Source organism: Aricia agestis, chromosome 11 (assembly GCF_905147365.1).
Source record: "Aricia agestis chromosome 11, ilAriAges1.1, whole genome shotgun sequence".
NCBI lineage: Eukaryota > Metazoa > Arthropoda > Insecta > Lepidoptera > Lycaenidae > Aricia > Aricia agestis.
The window spans coordinates 10044779-10062341 of NC_056416.1; the positions used below are offsets into that span (position 1 = coordinate 10044779).

Here is a 17563-nt window from a genome sequence, read left to right on the forward strand (position 1 = left end):
TACTCGTAGAAACCAATAGGGAAGGAGACAGTTGCGTCGCTACGTGCGCGCACTTTCATACTAGCTCCTAGACTTCATCAAGAGACAAATAAATCGCCGAGGAACTAAGTTGCCCGTGCGCGCATACAGACCCTAAGACAGACCGAATTCGAAACTATTAATCACTTGCTAGTTGACGCCATATTGTAAATAAACGCACCTAGCGCCGCAGCGGTGCGCGCTGAACTACTTCAATTAGACGGCGGCTTTTGAATCAGCTGTAGTGTTGAACGTTTTGAGCGACTAAAATATTCAATATAAAAGCTAGACGTGTGATTGAATGGCGTTGTTCAGTCAAAGGGCTAGCTGTTTGAATGAACGGCTATTTAAACCAGTCGGCTGCGACATATATATTATGTCTATGCTTCCCGAGAATCCCGAGGATGATTACAAATATATACTAGTAATCTGTGGATCATTATTTGTCATACGTCAAATTGATATTATTTAAACTAATAATCTGTGTTGATATTTTTACTCATTTTTACAGTAATTTACGTATTTTCAATTTTGCAATAAATCTGTTGTAAACATATTTACCATACCTATTGACTGCTTCTAATTATTTAAGTTGCAGTGTTTTAGTTGCAAATAGTGTAATGTTTTGTGTGTTCTAAGGATTTATTATAATTTACCGCGAGACATTATTTGGAGGTTGAAAGTTAACGAGAGCTCATTTAAAATTTCATTTTATTCAGCTTTACTGTTGTTTCTAAATACATTCCAAAAATGGGGAAAGGATTTAATAACTACATGTGCAAAAAATTCTTCCATCCTGCGTCTAGAGATAACTTGAAAAGAGTAAGTAAAATGAGTACCTAATTTCATAATGATTTGCCTTGGATTGTCTCAGTCTTTATGCAAATTTAATGTTTGATAATGTTCTTTTAGGTATGGATGGCTGAACAAAAATCTGATGCCTATAAGAAGAAACAAGAAGAACTTAGAGTTCAGTATGAGAAAGAACAGGAGCTTCATGAAAACAAGTAAGTAAAGAATTTATACATAATAATTATTATCTGCATGAAATTAATAGTTAAAAGGTTATAAATTGTTAGTTTAAAAATTGCTACCCCTTCCTAACTATAAAATAGTAAAAAATACTAACTATAAATTCATAACAATTACAGCTACACAATATTTAGTCGGTATCTGATGATCTCAGAATCTTTTAATTAGCATTGGGAATACTCAATAAGTATTATTGAAATCATTTTTTAACAATATGTAGTTTCTCAGGTTTTAAGCTACTAAAATGTCCTTTTATTTGCAGAGCCCTACTAAGCAAGGATAGTAAGGATAAGTTGAGCCTCAACTTTATGTATGAACCTCCACCTGGTGTTAAGAAAGAGAGGGAACGCGAAGATAATGAACCAGAGTACAAATTTGAATGGCAACGAAAGTACAATGCTCCAAGGGAGAGTTACTGTAAAGGCGATAATGAGATTAGAGATCAACCGTTTGGTATATTGGTCAGAAATGTAAGATGCATCAAGTGTCACAAATGGGGACATATTAACACAGGTCTGTAAACAATAAACATAATGTTCAATAATATTAATATTCAGTTTTTTTCTTTTTGTACTATGTTGGTAATGTTTTGAAATTTTATTTTTCAGACAAAGAGTGTTCAATGTACTCTCTGTCGATGAGTGAAGCTAGAGCTCTCCAGGCATCCACGTCTGCTCCAGAAGAAGAGGAGGAAAAACCGGATGTACCAACACTGATGCAGCACATGAGGGACTCAGGATTGGTCATGAAACCGGGAGCCATGCCTCTGGCAGCGACAAAAATTGAAGATAATGACACATCTACATACACTGAGAATGACCTGATAAGTCAACTTACCAAGAAACAAAAGAAGAAACTGTTAAAGTAAGAATTTTTTATTCTGCATTGTGAAAATTTGTATATTTTTTGTGTTTAGTCTAATTGTAATTCTAATATGTAATTTTTTTCCAGGAAATTGGAGAAACTAGAAAAGAAAAAGGATAAGAAGCACAAGCACAAATCTCGCAATTAAATTTTAATATTATCATCATTTTTATCACTTTTACACCATTTATTATGAAGTGATATTTGTTTTTAATAATCTTATAGTACATTCTTACCACAGTAGCTCTTGGCCTCCGAGTTAAATTAAGAAAGTTGTTAAGCTCATCTTAAATTTAAATACATAAAAATAATATGAAAACTAATGTATTTTATTTCCAGTAAGTATTAGTGAAAGTAGTAAAAAACTATCCTGTTACTAATAAAAAAATCGGCCAAGTGCGAGTCGGACTCGACAAAAAATTGTGTTTCTTGTATGGGATTTAAATATTTCATTTATTTTAATTTTATAATTAATTATTAAAGTACAAATATAATTAAGGATTTTGTGAAAATTTCAAGTGCCTAACTGTTACCATTATTGATTACAAGCAAAAAAGGCCAAAAAATCATGTTTCTTGTATAGGAGCCCCCCTTAAATATTAACACATTCTCTGCCGGTAGTACAAACAAGGAAAATTACAAAAAAAACTTTTTGATTAATGGAATCAGGCGTTACTTTGCGGAAATCCATAGTTTAAATTTAGGTTGTTATTATTTTTAGCAATATTCCGCGAAAACAACTTCCACCTTTAAGTAAATGAGTGAGTGTACGCATAGACATGCGTACAGCACCTCCCTCCTCCCACACTGCCTCGAGGTTTTCAACCTGCATGGTGGTGAGGGGCCTTGCACAGATTTGCCAACATTATTGCTTGTGTGGTGGTGGTGTTTGCAAGTTCTTGCATGCGAGTGTACGCATAGGCAGTGTGGGAGGAGGGAGGTGCTGTACGCATGTCTATGCGTACACTCACTCATTTACTTAAAGGTGGAAGTTGTTTTCGCGGAATATTGCTAAAAATAATAACAAACTAAATTTAAAAAACTTTTTGTTTGAAATAGTCAAAATATGACATCATTTAGGGTGCGATGAGGTGCAGGGTTCCTTAGATATAATAAAAAAACCCTTGAGGTCACAATATGTGACCTACGCGACGCTGTAGTACGGTAAAGTACGCAATCGTTATTACTGCGCCGCTCAGGTCACGTCTCCAGCCACCGCAGGCTGTCTGTCTCCAAGCAATAACTCAATAACCGCTATAGCTAGACTTCTGAAATATTCACAGATTATGGATTTCTGTTGCCGCTATAACAACAAATACTAAAAACAAAATAAAATTAATATTTAAGAAGGGCTCCCATACAAAAAACGTTTTTTTTTTTTACTTTTTGGCTCGTAATCAATAATGGCAAGAGCTAGGCACTTTAAATTTTCACAATATTCTTAATTTTATCTGTAGTTAAATAATTATTAATAAAATTAAAATGAAATAAATATTTTAGGGTGGCTCCCATACAAAAACACAATTTTTCGCCTATTTTTCATACGGAACCCTTCGTGTGTAAGTCCTACTCGCACTTGACCGATTATTATTTAAAAGCAACTAAATACATTTACAACATAATACTGATTAAAAGATAAGTGAAATTGCAATACCTTTATTGATAAATAAATAAGAAGTCATAGAAACAGTTCTTTTTCCAGCCCTTTACGTTTCTGCATTAAAATTTTCACATATAAATTATAATGAACATAGGTTAACATCTTTGATGTTAATACCATGTTAGAGGATTGCTCTACAGCGCCGCATCGGTCACAGACTACAGAGAAATGTACGATAAACATGTCCTATGGCCTACAGAGTTGTCTGCTCTGAGGTCACCGGTGCCCTATGTGGCGGCTTGATACAGGTATGGGTCCTGTCACTGGTGACCTACATGGCAGAGAATGTGTTAACTTTATTTAATTTTTAGTATTTGTTGTTATAGCGGCCACAGATCAATGATATTCTATGTTACTAACATACAGATAAGTATACACAATCTGTGAAAATTTCAGAAGTCTAGCTATAGCAGTTCTTGAGTTACAGCCTGGAGACAGAGAGACAGACATCGAAGTCTCAGTAATAGGGTCCCGTTTTTACCCTTTGGGCACGGAACCCTAAAACCCAAGACATATCACATAGTTATATGTACAATGTTTTGTCATTGTGGTTACTTTCAGTACACATAAACAATACTATAGGTAATTAAAATACACAGATCTTTTTATTTTTTTATTAGTAAGTGGTCTTAATTCTATAACACAATTTGTTCTTGTAACACAAAGTTTCATATTAAACACACCCTAATATGGGCTTAAAAACAAATATCAGGTTAACATTTTAAACAGACAAACTAAATAAATTGATCACAGATATGTATATAATTATTATTTATTTTTTGAATACTAGGTACATGATATTATTCTAAATATTTACAGCATATTTACAGTCTTATCGTCTATTTCTATGATATCATCTCTATCGTTTCTTTCTTTCCAGTGTAGATAACCCACACAACTTATGATTATCACTAGTATTGCAGTTAGGACAGACAAACTTTTCAGAATTAATTTACTCGGTGTCACAAATAATTGGGCTTTCCATTGCGATGGATCATTAGGTGGAGCAGGAATTAATACTATTTGAGAGTTGGGAATTATCTGTGTCCAACTTTTAGAATATCCTGATAAGCCGACAGTGAGTGTGTCCACAAAATTGGGAGTTCTGTCCAGACCAAACAAGGAGTATGGGAGCTGTAGAGCAAAATAAGCAGACTGTGGTAACTGTGCACAAACTCCTGTCCTGTATGTTCCTTCCTGAGACCAAGTGTTGTATCCAACCTTTGGTCCTGGTAGATTTGTTCCTGTAATACAAACATCAAATACTTTATATCTGTTAGTATGTCACTCATTAATGTTTTTGGTGCTTTCTACATTTTCACCACCACACCACACCACACCATCGAGGTAATTAGTTCCTAGGCAGTTGACAGACCTACGTCATGTGGTCGGCTTATGTCAATTCAATGTTAGCTGTGATCGGTTGGATGGGTTTGACTTAACGCGACCAAATTTCTTAGATCCGCCATCTGACTAGTACAATTTAAAAGTTTACAGAGTATTAAGAAATATTTAATTAGTCTTACCAAACGTAAGCTTTCTTGTTAGTAATGTTCCATTATATGTAGGAATTTTCTCATTGCTCAAACCAGTCACCACTATGACTTTAATAAAGTTAGTATCATACTCCAGTTCATTTCTGAATGCTTTCATTATATATTTTTGGGTTGTTTTATTCTTTTGAACATAAATAAGATCCAGAACACCATCCATGTAGAAATCATAAAATGTTGCCATTACAACATTTTTTTCAAACGCTATAAATTTTCCCCACTGCACCACAAATGTTCTTGAAAATTTACAGCCTGGTGTGTTACAGGCAACATTGTGCAACAGAAGTACAGATGTATCATCACTATTTACTGGACATAAGGTGACAAGGATGTCAGGGTAGCCGTCCATATTATAATCTCCACTTCTCATTGTAATAGTGTCAAGATATGTCTCATTTCTTGGGGGCACGAATCTCCACAGTGTTCCTTTTCCATCATTAAAGTCGACTTGTAAATCATTCCATTTCTCATTATCATAAATTAGAATTGTGCTGTTTTTACAAGCAATGTCACAGCACACAGGTAGCACTAAGTAGAATTGGCCAGAAAGAGCTACATCAATAAACAGTGCTTGACCATAGATAGTAGCATAGCCAACAAGGAGCTCTATGCTCTTGTTGTATGTAAAACCTGGTTGCTCATTTAACCAAATTTCAACATCTAATTTTGTAGTAACTAAGAGGTCAGCTGCATTATCATCATTTACATCCAAAAATGCATGTGAATGTGGTAGTTTTATTTCTTTTGAAAGCCCTTCAGTCATCACATATTCTATTGGAGTAGAACGGCTCTCATCAAACACCCAAAACACTCTTTTCTTTTTTAAATTGATACCAAAGAGATCTATGACCATGTCTCTGTTATAATCGAGAACAACCGGTTGACCGATTGTAGTTGTTTTCACTGTAAGAGCATCGGAGCAATTTAGGCTAGGTGTTCCACCCCACAATATCCTTACATCATGAATGTCTGAAGTGACATTTGGTGCTTGAGTCGTCAAAAGTATATCCATATAAGCATCACCATCGAAATCTCCTGGTACAACACTAGTTATAGTCAAACCATCCAGATCACAAGCATATGGAGACTGTCTTAAAAAGGGTTCTTTGTCGTGAGCCAGAAGCACTTCAATGCTTGAGCCGTTTATAACGAAGGTGTCTGTCAATTCATCAGAATTGAAGTCTCCGAAAGCAGCAATTAAACCATTGTTGTTAAGTCCAAAAGAATTTTCGGATATATCGGTAAAAGCAAGGCATTTGTGTAGAAAATAACATACAAGAAGTTTAAAAGTATACATAGCTGATGTAGTTTATTACCAAACTTGTATTATTTTAACTTTCTCCTTGAGCAGAAACTAAAACTTCTTAGCTAGCTCTTTGTTTGATATATTTTATGGTGAAACTTACATAATGGATTGGAACTACTATCACAAATTATAGGTAAGAACTACTACTAATTAGTATTAGTATTACTATTTCTGATGTAGTAAAAATGTTGACTTTAAATACATAAGTCAGAAAATAATGTTTGTTTTTGTTTTTTAGCAATCACTGACGTTTGTCTATTCTGACATTTGGAAATTATGTAGGTATTCTGGAAGTTATGACTTTATATATTTTTTTTAAGATTTAATGGCCTGGTAACGAGACCTTTAAGCCAAGTCTTTTTAAAGGGTTTTTAATTTATTTTATATTTATATTATATAGTTCCCACTGTATTTTTAATATATTTGTACAAAGCACTATAACACTTTTGGTTTTTTAGGAAATCATTTAATTGGCGGCGGGAGGTATCACTTTCTTCAATAATTTCAGTTGCCAAGTGCCAACACTAGTCTATGAAAGGTGAATCTTGAACAGTTGAAGAAAATGTTATTCATGTCGGCGTTCTCTTCGTTACAAAAAGTGCAATTATTGCTGCTTATTATGTTCAATCTCGCAAGGTGTGCAGGTGCAGTGTTATGACCAAATCTGAGTCTGTTTATTGTTGTGATAAAGTCACGGCTCGCTATCTTCAGCTCATTGTACCATGGATTTGTCGGTAATTTTCCTTGAATTTGTCCATACCACTTGCCTTTAAGTTTTTGGTCTTCTTTCCAAAAATCTTCCCAAACGTTTCTTACATATATTTTCATATTACAATAAAAGTCGGTCATAGGAACATTTACAATACTTTTGACATCTAGGGCATTGTCCCCAACTTAAGCAGTTTTATCTGCTATTTCATTTCCAGAGATACCTTTATGTGCAGGGACCCACATAAAGGCTATTGTTATACCTTTATTTTCTAGTCGCCACACAAAATCTTTGATAAAATAAATGATATAGTTAGTTTTAAAACTAAAATTGACATTCTGAAGACAATTAATAAGACTTAGAGAGTCTGTTAAGATCAGAAAATATTTACAATTATTTACACCGTTTATCAATTTTAAGGCTTCAAAAACTGCATATGCCTCTGCTGTAATAATAGAACATTGCATATCTAGAACAAAACTTTGAGCAAAGTCCCTTTGAGAATCATAAATAGCACTTCTCACATAATCATCACCCTTACTGCCATCAGTATAGATTGTATAGTACTTGTTATTTTCTTCTAAAAACGCAAGGATGTCTGAATTGTTACTGATAGATTTTGTTATGACCAGAATAGGATGTATTATACTTCTATACGGATGCATGTAACATGACCATACTTTTTGATATTTGAATAAAGAGATTGTATTTCTAGGAAAATCCGGCACAAAGTTGGGGACACCCCAGTCAGAAGATCATGAGGTGAAGCTAATGGACCATCTGTGATGATTGGGTGAGGTATGATTCTATTTATAATTTGGTAGTTATTTGATGAAAGTAGCTTAAGAGAATATCTTTCGGCAAGATAAAGACGCCTTAATATCAGAGTATGCCTCTACGAGTATACTTGTTTCGACCTCCATGGCCCTTATGGGAGTCGAACACATTGCCCCTGATATAATCCTCAAAGCTCTATTCTGTATTACATCTAACTTTAAAGTATGAGTGCTATTCAGATAGGCTAAAGCACTGTAATCAAAATGGCTTCTTACAATAGACTTGTACAGCACTGAAAGTATTTTGGGATCTGCTCCCCATGAAACACCTGCAAGACATCTTAAAATATTAATACCCTTGATGGCATTTCTCGATATATATTTAATATGATCCTCAAAAGATAATTTTTGATCAATGTTAACACCTAGGAATTTATGTGAGGTTACTCTTCGAATAATCTCACCATTATAAGTTACATCAGCAGATGGTGTGTCTTTTCCAAATATCATTAAATTACTTTTACTAGCATTAATTTTTAAATTTAATATTTTCTGATAATATTTTCTCAATTGGATTAAACAAGCAATAATCTTTTCTATAGCTACTGATAAATTAACATCTGAATAATACAAAACTAAGTCATCTGCAAATTGAAGGATATTTACATTTTTAATATTTACGTATTTACATATCTCCCATATATACAAATTATATAACAAAGGTGATAATGTTGCACCTTGCATTGTGCCCTTAGATACAGTCCGGGGGCCAAGTAAAATATTATTATGCTTAACATACAATACTCTGTCAGTGAGGAAATTATAAATCCATTTACACACATATCCGGGTACTCCAGCATTACAAGTACCTTAACTAGTATACCAGGGTCCACATTATCAAATGCGCCCTGGACATCTAAAAATACACAAACAGTATATAATTTATTGCCCTTTGCATTTTTCAGATCGTGAATGAGAGAAATGAAGCTGTCTGAACAACTTCGTCCTCTACGGAACCCATACTGAATTTGAGGAATGATGTTATGAGATTCTGCGTACCAATCCAGGCGGTTCTTTAGCATATTTTCAAATGTCTTACCAATACATGATGATAAAGATATTGGCCGATAAGAACTGGTCTCCTCTGGTGGTTTATCTTGTTTATGTATGGGTATCACACATTGAGTCTTCCATGAGATTGGTATCAGTTTTTTAAGCCAAAGACAATTTAAAATACACAGTAATATTTTTTGGATAGATTCTGGTAGTTCTTTTATTAATATATACGGATAATCGTCCAAACCAGGGCTAGTATTTTTTCTAGATTTTATACTTGTTAAAAATTCTGACCATGAGAAAGGATCCAATAGAAATCCTGATTGTGGATTTTCATTGTTCATATTAAAATAAGTTTCCAACGAATCAGGATTAACTAAATTAGAATTATCTGATAATTTATCTAACAATGGTTGCACAAAATCATTTTGATATGACTTATTATTGGTTCTAATACCCTTAAATCTTTTATTAAGGTTCCAGATTTTACTTATAGGAGTAGTTCTATTGAAATTATTACAAAAACTGTTTCAACTTTTACGTTTTTCTTCCTTTATTGTGCGTTTTTTAAGAGCATCTATTCTTTTGTACTTAATGTAATTTTCTAATGTTGGATCGTTTCTATAAAGTTTAAGTGCTTTATATGATTTAATAACTGCTTGTTCACACATACTATTCCACCACGGAGCGGGTGGCCTACTCCTAAAATTTGTTTTAGTAAATCTAGGAACTTCCATTAGTTTAAGTTCATTAAGTCGGGTACAAAACTCCTCATAAGATTTCATTGGATCCTCTTCATTGACCATCATTTCATGGAAGGCTGTACTAGATGATTCCCTATACTTATTCCAGTCCGTTTTATGGTATAAAAATCTGTCATCATATTGATTTATTGTGTACCTTTCAATGCACATGGTAATGTTTGTTATTGTTGGATAATGATAACTACCCATAGCATCATCATGTACAGACCATTCACACAAGGGTGCCAAGTGAGGGCTAACAAAACTTACATCTATTGCTGAAGGGTTGTGTGTAGGATAATTTACTGTTGTAAAGCTGCCATTATTCAAAATACATAAATCTAATTTATCAATTATATCATATAAACTTTGGCCTCGACTTTTGGTGGATAAACATCCAAAAGCAATATGATGTGCATTGAAATCTCTACTAATAAACAAATGTTTTGGTAAATCTCTTATGATATTGCGCAATCTATTCATTCGTATGTGCCCAGCAGATGGAGGACAGTATACACACAGAGAATAGTCAAAGATGACGTATTGTCTGTATATACAGATATGGCTATTTTCTGTATATCCTCATAAAAGTTGGTATTTATAATATTGTACTTTAAATATGGTTTTACTAATATTCCTACACCATTACGAGGATTTTTAGAAATTTCGTTATAAAAATTGTATCCAGAAATACGAACAGACTGGTGTTCTTTTAACCATGTCTCATTTAGTAGACAAATATCAATATCTTTATCATTTAAAAATTTTGTAAGAAGAGGTTTTTTGCTAGTTATCCCTTGAAGATTAAATTGCGCAATACATAGAGAAGATATTTTTTGAGTTTGTGAATTCATTATATTGACAGACTCTTAAGAAGAACATCTTTAATGAATGATGTTGTAACAGGTACTTCATCACTCTTATTTGCTACTTGGACCAATGTGTGTACCAGGGCCATTAGTACATCATCATTTCCAATGATAAGCGACTTTATGTTTGGTATATTTACATCTCTTGAAATAGGCTTATTATTTACAGGTTTATTTACAAATTTGGATGTATTATTTACATTATTTACATTTTTATTTACAGGTATGGTGCGAGTTGGCAGAGGAGCGAAATCAACACTTCCTTTGGAAATAGCAACGCTTGCATATGATATTTTATTTTTCTTTTCTAATAATTTCTTTATTTTAACTGGACATTGTTTAGAAATGGCCAAGTGAGGTCCACCACAATTAACACAGCAAATCTCATTTGGCTTACTACATTCTTTATAAAAATGTTCACCAGAACAAATTGAGCAGCGCTGCTTTCCGTTACATATTTTGGCTGAGTGTTTGAACTTAAAACATTTATAACATTGTTGCAAAGGGGGAACATAATCAAATACTCTATATGAAAATAACTCATATTGCACATTATCAGGTAAGCTATTTGACAAAAAAGTTATACTAACAGTTTGTGTACCAACTAATTAATTACCGACTTTTCTCATGAATCTTCGCATTGCAATTATTTCATATGTAGAAGTTAAATTTGTGAAAAGATCTTTGTTCGATATATTTGCTGGTACAAATCTAATTATTCCTGTTTTTTCAATTTGAGCTGCCGGGATGTATGCTTTCATATTATATTTTTCTAGAAAGTTAATGTTACTTATGAAGTTATTGGCCGTGTTATGTTGTTTGAAAATCACAACAATTTTGTTTGCGTTAATACGCCGAATTGCTACTACACCTTTTACGTTTGAAAATATACTGTTTACTTAAATAAATTGGGCTTTTATTTCCCAACCTTTCTTGCACATTTTTGCTTTCTATATACACTTAGTAACATAGAATATCATTGATATACACCTTGAAGTCTGTATTAATAGAATTTTCAGAATATAGTCTTTTATAATTGGGTTTACGAAATGGTAAATACATGTCCTCACCACCTCCGCCGCCAGCACTAGAAGGCCCCCCAAGATCATCAGGGGGCCGGGGTCTTATTTTCGAGGTGGGCGGGATAATCCCGCCCGCCTCATCTCCATCCATTTTTATTATTTACACACTATTAATAGTCTAAATACTTGTATTTACACAACTTTTAACAATAAATTATTATAATTTAATTATTTTTCAATTTTGAAAAAAAATTGGAACCGCGCTTTTTCCTTAGGCCACATCCCCACTCGCGCGCGAACCGCGCACGACGCCGCGGAATTTCCGCGAAACGTGAGTGTGGATCCGATTCGCATATTTTTCGCACTTCGCGGCTGGTTCCCCGACTCCATCCCCACTCGCGCGCGAACCGTGCGCGGCGCCGCGGCGCCGCGAAATTCCTGCGAAGCATGAGTGAGAGATCCGATTCGAACATAAACATATAGTATATATTCCCTACGTTCCAGATGACGTTGAAACGCTAACGCTCAAGACTGTAGTTTTTCCCGTTCCACTAGCATGTGAGCGTCAGTGATACAAACCCAAGTGGAACGGATTATGGATCGTTTTGAGCGTTTTGAGAAAAGTTTAAAAAAAGAACTATAATTTTTTTTTATACATAGGTACATTGAACCGAACTTGGATATTACGATCCTTTTCTTCAAGTCGTAAATAAAAGTAATTGTTTATAGTTACATTTATTTTACAAATAAAATACATAATATTATATTTGTTTCGTTTTTAGTATTACATTTTTTAATATTTTAATATAGTTAAACTTTTATTACTTAAGTATATGTATTTGAGTTTTCACATTGAATCATATTTTAATAACAAAACCACATACGTTGAATATTGACTATTGTCACATATTATAAACGTTAGGTAACAATACCGCGTAATGCTTAGTCAAGTACGAGGTCAACAGGTATAGGAGAGATGAAAATTAGTATTATATTTTATAAGAAATCATTTGACCTTTCATTTAAAACAATTTATTTTCCAATCAAAATATTTCATAAAATGTTATTTCATTTAATATACATATTTCAATTAAAATATTATTTGTAATGAAATAATATAAAGTTTTTTGTCTCTACTCTGTCGTGAAAACTTTCCGAACATGGCTTTCGCGATATAGTTACGTTAAAATTAAAAAAAAAACTAGAACGACCACATTGACCCATCTTCATCGAGGGTCGTTTAGAGCGAAAATGATGACGTCATGAGTGACGTCATAGCCGCGATCAACACGACCGCGGTCGTCAAATGGAACGGCAGAAGGGGACGTTTTGAGCGTTTTGGTCAAAATTAACGTCTTCTGGAACGCAGCCATTATGTCTATGGATTCGAATATGTTTCGCACCACTTTCGCACCAGTGTTACCAACTCTCAAAAATATTTATCCCTAAATTGGTGTCAAAAACCCCTAAAATCGCCTTAATTTTTCTGTTTTCCCCCTAAAATATGCATATATATACATATAAATGTATAATAGTTTAGAAATAATATACTGAAATATGTTTTAAAATATTTCTATTATAATAATTGATTTAATATGTTAAATATTTCATCTTCATCTGAAGATTCAGATGTTTTGAAGTCGTACATCTTATTATTGAATAAATTCAACATTTTATTTGTTGGATTAAATGTTGCACAAGTGACATCATTACGATTTAATGTAAATCCATCTGTATTGCCGCCAGTCACCACAGAGTGGTCATAGAATTACGTAATAGATGTCGCTAGAAGTCGCTAGGTCAAGAAATAATTAATATTAATATCAACAATTTAAAAATATTAAAAAGTAAAAAAATCCCTGAAAATACCCCTAAAAATTTCAGACCCCTAAAAAAATCCGATCTCACTTATTTAACCCCTAAATCTGGGGGGAAAACCCCTAAGTTGGGAACACTGTTTCGCACTTCGCGGCCCGTTCCCCGATTGTTGTCGGTTTTCTGTCCCGCGACAAAAAGATTTTTTTAAAATCTTTATTTTAATAAAGCCTTTTGCCATACAAGACATACCAGCATTGTTTAGTGAACATAATATAATTAATCCTACTTTATACTTTATTACTTTATATACTTTATTACTTTATAAACTTTATTACTTTATTTACTTTATATTACTTTATAATATTATAAAGGCGAAAGTTTGTTTGGATGTATGGATGTTTGTTACTCTTTCACGCAAAAACCACTGAATGTATTAGGGTTGTTGAGGAAGTGATTATGAGGAAGAGGAGGAGGAAGAGGAATTTTCACGCGTTAATTTAGAGGATGCGGATGAGGAAGAGGATATTTTTTGAGGAAGAGGATGCGGAAGAGGAAGCGGAAGAGGAAGCGGAAGAGGAAGCGGAAGAGGAAGCGGAAGAGGAAGCGGAAGAGGAAGCGGAAGAGGAAGCGGATGAGGAAGAGGATGATAGGAAATTATAAATACTAGCGGACCCAACCCAAAAGTCTTTGTTCTGTCTGTACATAACTAGGTACATACATTACACAAAAAATAATTCAAAGGGCATTTTCCAGTGGACCAAACTATGAATCTTTAAAACCATTCTCAAAACACACGCAATAAAGAATCATCAAAATCGGTCCAGCAATTAAGGAGGAGTTCAGTAACTAGTCTAAGAAAATTACTTTCAAAATCGACGATCAGACAGAATAATTCGTGTAGTTTTGAAAGTTGGTACAGTTGTTCCTAAAGGTGTCCAGATGAATATACTAAAAGTCCCCGAGGGTGGGACAAGAGCTGGCGGTGGGGGAGGGGGGGAAAGGTCTCTTTTTCAAGGTTTTTGCACCCTTAAAAATTGCAAAAAAATGAATGCCCCGTACCCCGCCAATCGACCTACCATAAAATTAATTTGAAAGATGTTTACGATAACATAAAAACGTAGTGGTATAGACTCATTCTCCCTGAAGATATTAAAAAAGAATAAATTTAGATAGGATTAACTTTGAAGGAGAAATCACGGGAATACGTTACCTCGATTAACAGTAAATTGGCGTAACGTAGTCCCCTGATTCCTCCTTCAAAATAGAGTATATCTAATTTTATTTATTTTTTATTATTTTCAGGAAGAGCCTTCCCCCCCTCCCTCACCGCCGGCTCTTGTCCCACCCTCGGGGACTTTTAGTATATTCCCCTGGACACCTTTAGGAACAACTGTACCAACTTTCAAAACTACACGAATTATATTTTCCCAGGCTAAACATACACAACGCACACAAAAAAAAAGATGAGTGAATGATACAATTATCTGGCTCTGGCGTGTGCGTTGCCATGATTGGATACGCGATGCGCATGCGCAGTGAAATTCCTCATAAATTTCTCTTAAATTTTGAGGAAGCGATAGCGGAAGAGGATTTTTTTATTTTTATTTATGAGGATGCGGTAACGGTTGAGGAACCCAAAATATTGCGGAACTTCCTCATTATGAGGAAGCGGAAGAGGAATCCTCAGCAACCCTAGAATGTATATTAATGAAACTTTACAATAATATAGCTTATACATCAGAATAACACATAGGCTACAATTTTAAGTGAATTTCAAAATGGGGGAGGTGTTATGTTCATTTTTTTATATTCAACGATTACTCCGCCGTTTGTGAACCGATTTTCAAAATTTTTCTTTTGGCGTACAGAGTATCATCCCAATTTGGTACTGCACTCACAAAAGTGGTGATCTGATGCTGGGAGCCATGACTAATCGAGGGAACTCCTTAAAATTTATATGGAAAAATGTGGTGACTTCGGTTTCGTGGGAAGTAGTCTAAGCATATGCAATCAACAAGTAAGATTTTGCATCAAGGTATACCATGATTAGATTGGGAAGGTGCTGAGAGAACTCCTTTGCAGTGCTTTAAGAACGGAAAGCATATGCTACTATGCAAATTTGAAATTACATTCATAATCACTACCATAAACCTATAATGCTAGTATATATTAAGTCTATGATCACTACCATATTATACCTTATAAGTTACATGCATCCCATGATTATGAGCCTATTATATTATACCCATTGGTACTTTTCATAGTCATTTAGATCAAGATTCGATTTTGTCAAGCGATTTAAAAATATTTGTTTGTTTGATTGATCACGCTAATCTCAGGAACTATTGGTCCGATTAAAAAAAATATTTTAGTGTTAGATAGCTCATTTATCAAAGAAGGCTATAGGCTATTTTATCACGCTAAAACTAATAGGACCAAAGAAACAGAGGAAATGTGGTTAAAACGGAAAATTATTAGGAAGGGTTTATCTCACGAACTACTAAAGCAATTTTGTATGTTATTTGGCACAGATATACCTAGAGTAGACTACGTGAAGAGAGATAAGCTATTTTGTTGCGAAAAAATGTACGATTTCCGTAAAATTCCTAATAATTTACGCGAGCGAAGCCCCGCATCTAGTTTATAATATAAAGTAAAATAAATACGGCTCAAGAGCGCAAACTATAGTGCGTCAAGAAAGTGAAAAGAGTGAAAGTGAAATTAAAAAGTGGCAACATTGCGGATATGTCGCGAACTTTGCGAGTGTGGATCAGTAAATTTGGCAGCATGCGCGATCCGCGGCGTGCTGTCGCGCGCGAGTGTGGATCGGCAGTTAGACTTTAGATGCTTTACGGCCGTTCCCAATATTTGATCTATCTCTGGTTTTGCCTTACTAGAGATAGGAATAGCTCACAATTGACATAAAATATATGTCTCTAATGTCTAATGTGAGCTATTCCTATCTCTAGTAGGGCAAAATTAGAGATAGATCAAATATTGGGAACGGCCGTTAGGACATAAACCTATTATGTCTATGCTTTAGACTGACCATGATTTCACCATAGACATTTTTTTTTTGTTAATTCGTCCCGGTCGGGACAGGCAAAGGGAGCGTTGCCCATACAGCCATTTCTATGTTTTCTCTATTTAATGAATGATAGTGAAGGCCGAAGCTCACCATAGACAGAAGAATTACAAGATTTTATTGGTTAAAAAGATATCCGATGGCACTGGTGATTATAAGGTACTGCTTAAAGCTTAGGAACATGGTGAAAGTCTATGGACAATCATAAACATTATTCGTAGTCGATATCGTTGTCCTTTTCTGAACATCTCATTCGCATTTCTGTTAAATCCATAAACTTTTATTAAACTGTGTTAAATCTGTTCCTTTATTATAAATATAACTAGTATAGTTATGCTGTTCTACTGTTCTGCAACGCGATATCACGTGTCGCATTGTTCAGTGGTTAATCTATTATATTTTATTCTACCAGTGTTTGTTAAAATAACAAGGGCAGGTATTACTTAGGAATTATGTCTCATTTATAGTACTAGAGTCTAGAAGTAGACAGTAGTCATGTGTCTTTCCAGTAGGAAGGCAGTAGCCTGAACTCTACAGGCTACACCTATGTGTTTACCATGGAATTAAAATATAGGTACCAAGGTGCTTACACTATGCGAAAAGTAATATTTATCTCGAACAATGAAAAACTGCTTTCTTTCTAGTTATGTATCTATGCACAATTCCATTAATAATGTCGTACTGTTATAATGGAAAAAAAAAAACCCTTTAGAAAGAGTTAGGGGTGAACATGATAAGTAATTGGACATTACTAGTCATGGGACAGAGCACAAAAACATTATATTTAATAAGGTTGCTTTAAAACTACCTGTTTTACTTTAAAATCAGGCGTTCTATTACTTTAAAAACAGGCAGTTTTTATAGCAACCAATAACCATAAATATTGTGCTTCACCCAATGACTAGTAATGGCCAATCACTAGTCATTTACTCGATATCGATTTTTTTTTACAAGGTGGACATCCCTAGTAGAAATTTGTCTTATATTTTTGTCTTTGGGCTGCTCCCTTTGCCTGTCCCGACCGGGACGATTTAAAAAAAAATATCTTTGGA

The 17563-nt window shown here is 34.2% G+C and overlaps 2 protein-coding genes and 1 long non-coding RNA gene across 3 annotated transcripts; 2 read left to right on the plus strand and 1 right to left on the minus strand.

The window, feature by feature from the left end:
* Nucleotides 1-531: 531 nt before the first annotated feature.
* On the plus strand, nucleotides 532-2233 carry LOC121731539 (corepressor interacting with RBPJ 1). The gene is made up of 5 exons (XM_042121015.1): nucleotides 532-840; nucleotides 931-1025; nucleotides 1313-1563; nucleotides 1659-1914; nucleotides 2002-2233. The coding sequence occupies exons 1-5, from the start codon at nucleotides 769-771 to the stop codon at nucleotides 2060-2062; spliced, it is 735 nt and encodes a 244-aa protein (XP_041976949.1). The 5' UTR covers nucleotides 532-768; the 3' UTR covers nucleotides 2063-2233.
* Nucleotides 2234-4273: 2040 nt separating this feature from the next.
* LOC121731528 (T-cell immunomodulatory protein) lies at nucleotides 4274-6641 on the minus strand. Its single transcript, XM_042120995.1, has 2 exons — nucleotides 5101-6641; nucleotides 4274-4818 (listed from the first exon to the last, which is right to left on the minus strand). The coding sequence occupies exons 1-2, from the start codon at nucleotides 6422-6424 to the stop codon at nucleotides 4388-4390; spliced, it is 1755 nt and encodes a 584-aa protein (XP_041976929.1). The 5' UTR covers nucleotides 6425-6641; the 3' UTR covers nucleotides 4274-4387.
* A 224-nt stretch (nucleotides 6642-6865) lies between these two features.
* LOC121731546 lies at nucleotides 6866-9010 on the plus strand. The gene is made up of 3 exons (XR_006036248.1): nucleotides 6866-7167; nucleotides 7858-7940; nucleotides 8884-9010. It is a non-coding gene; the product is annotated as an uncharacterized LOC121731546 (long non-coding RNA).
* The last annotated feature ends 8553 nt before the right edge of the window (nucleotides 9011-17563 follow it).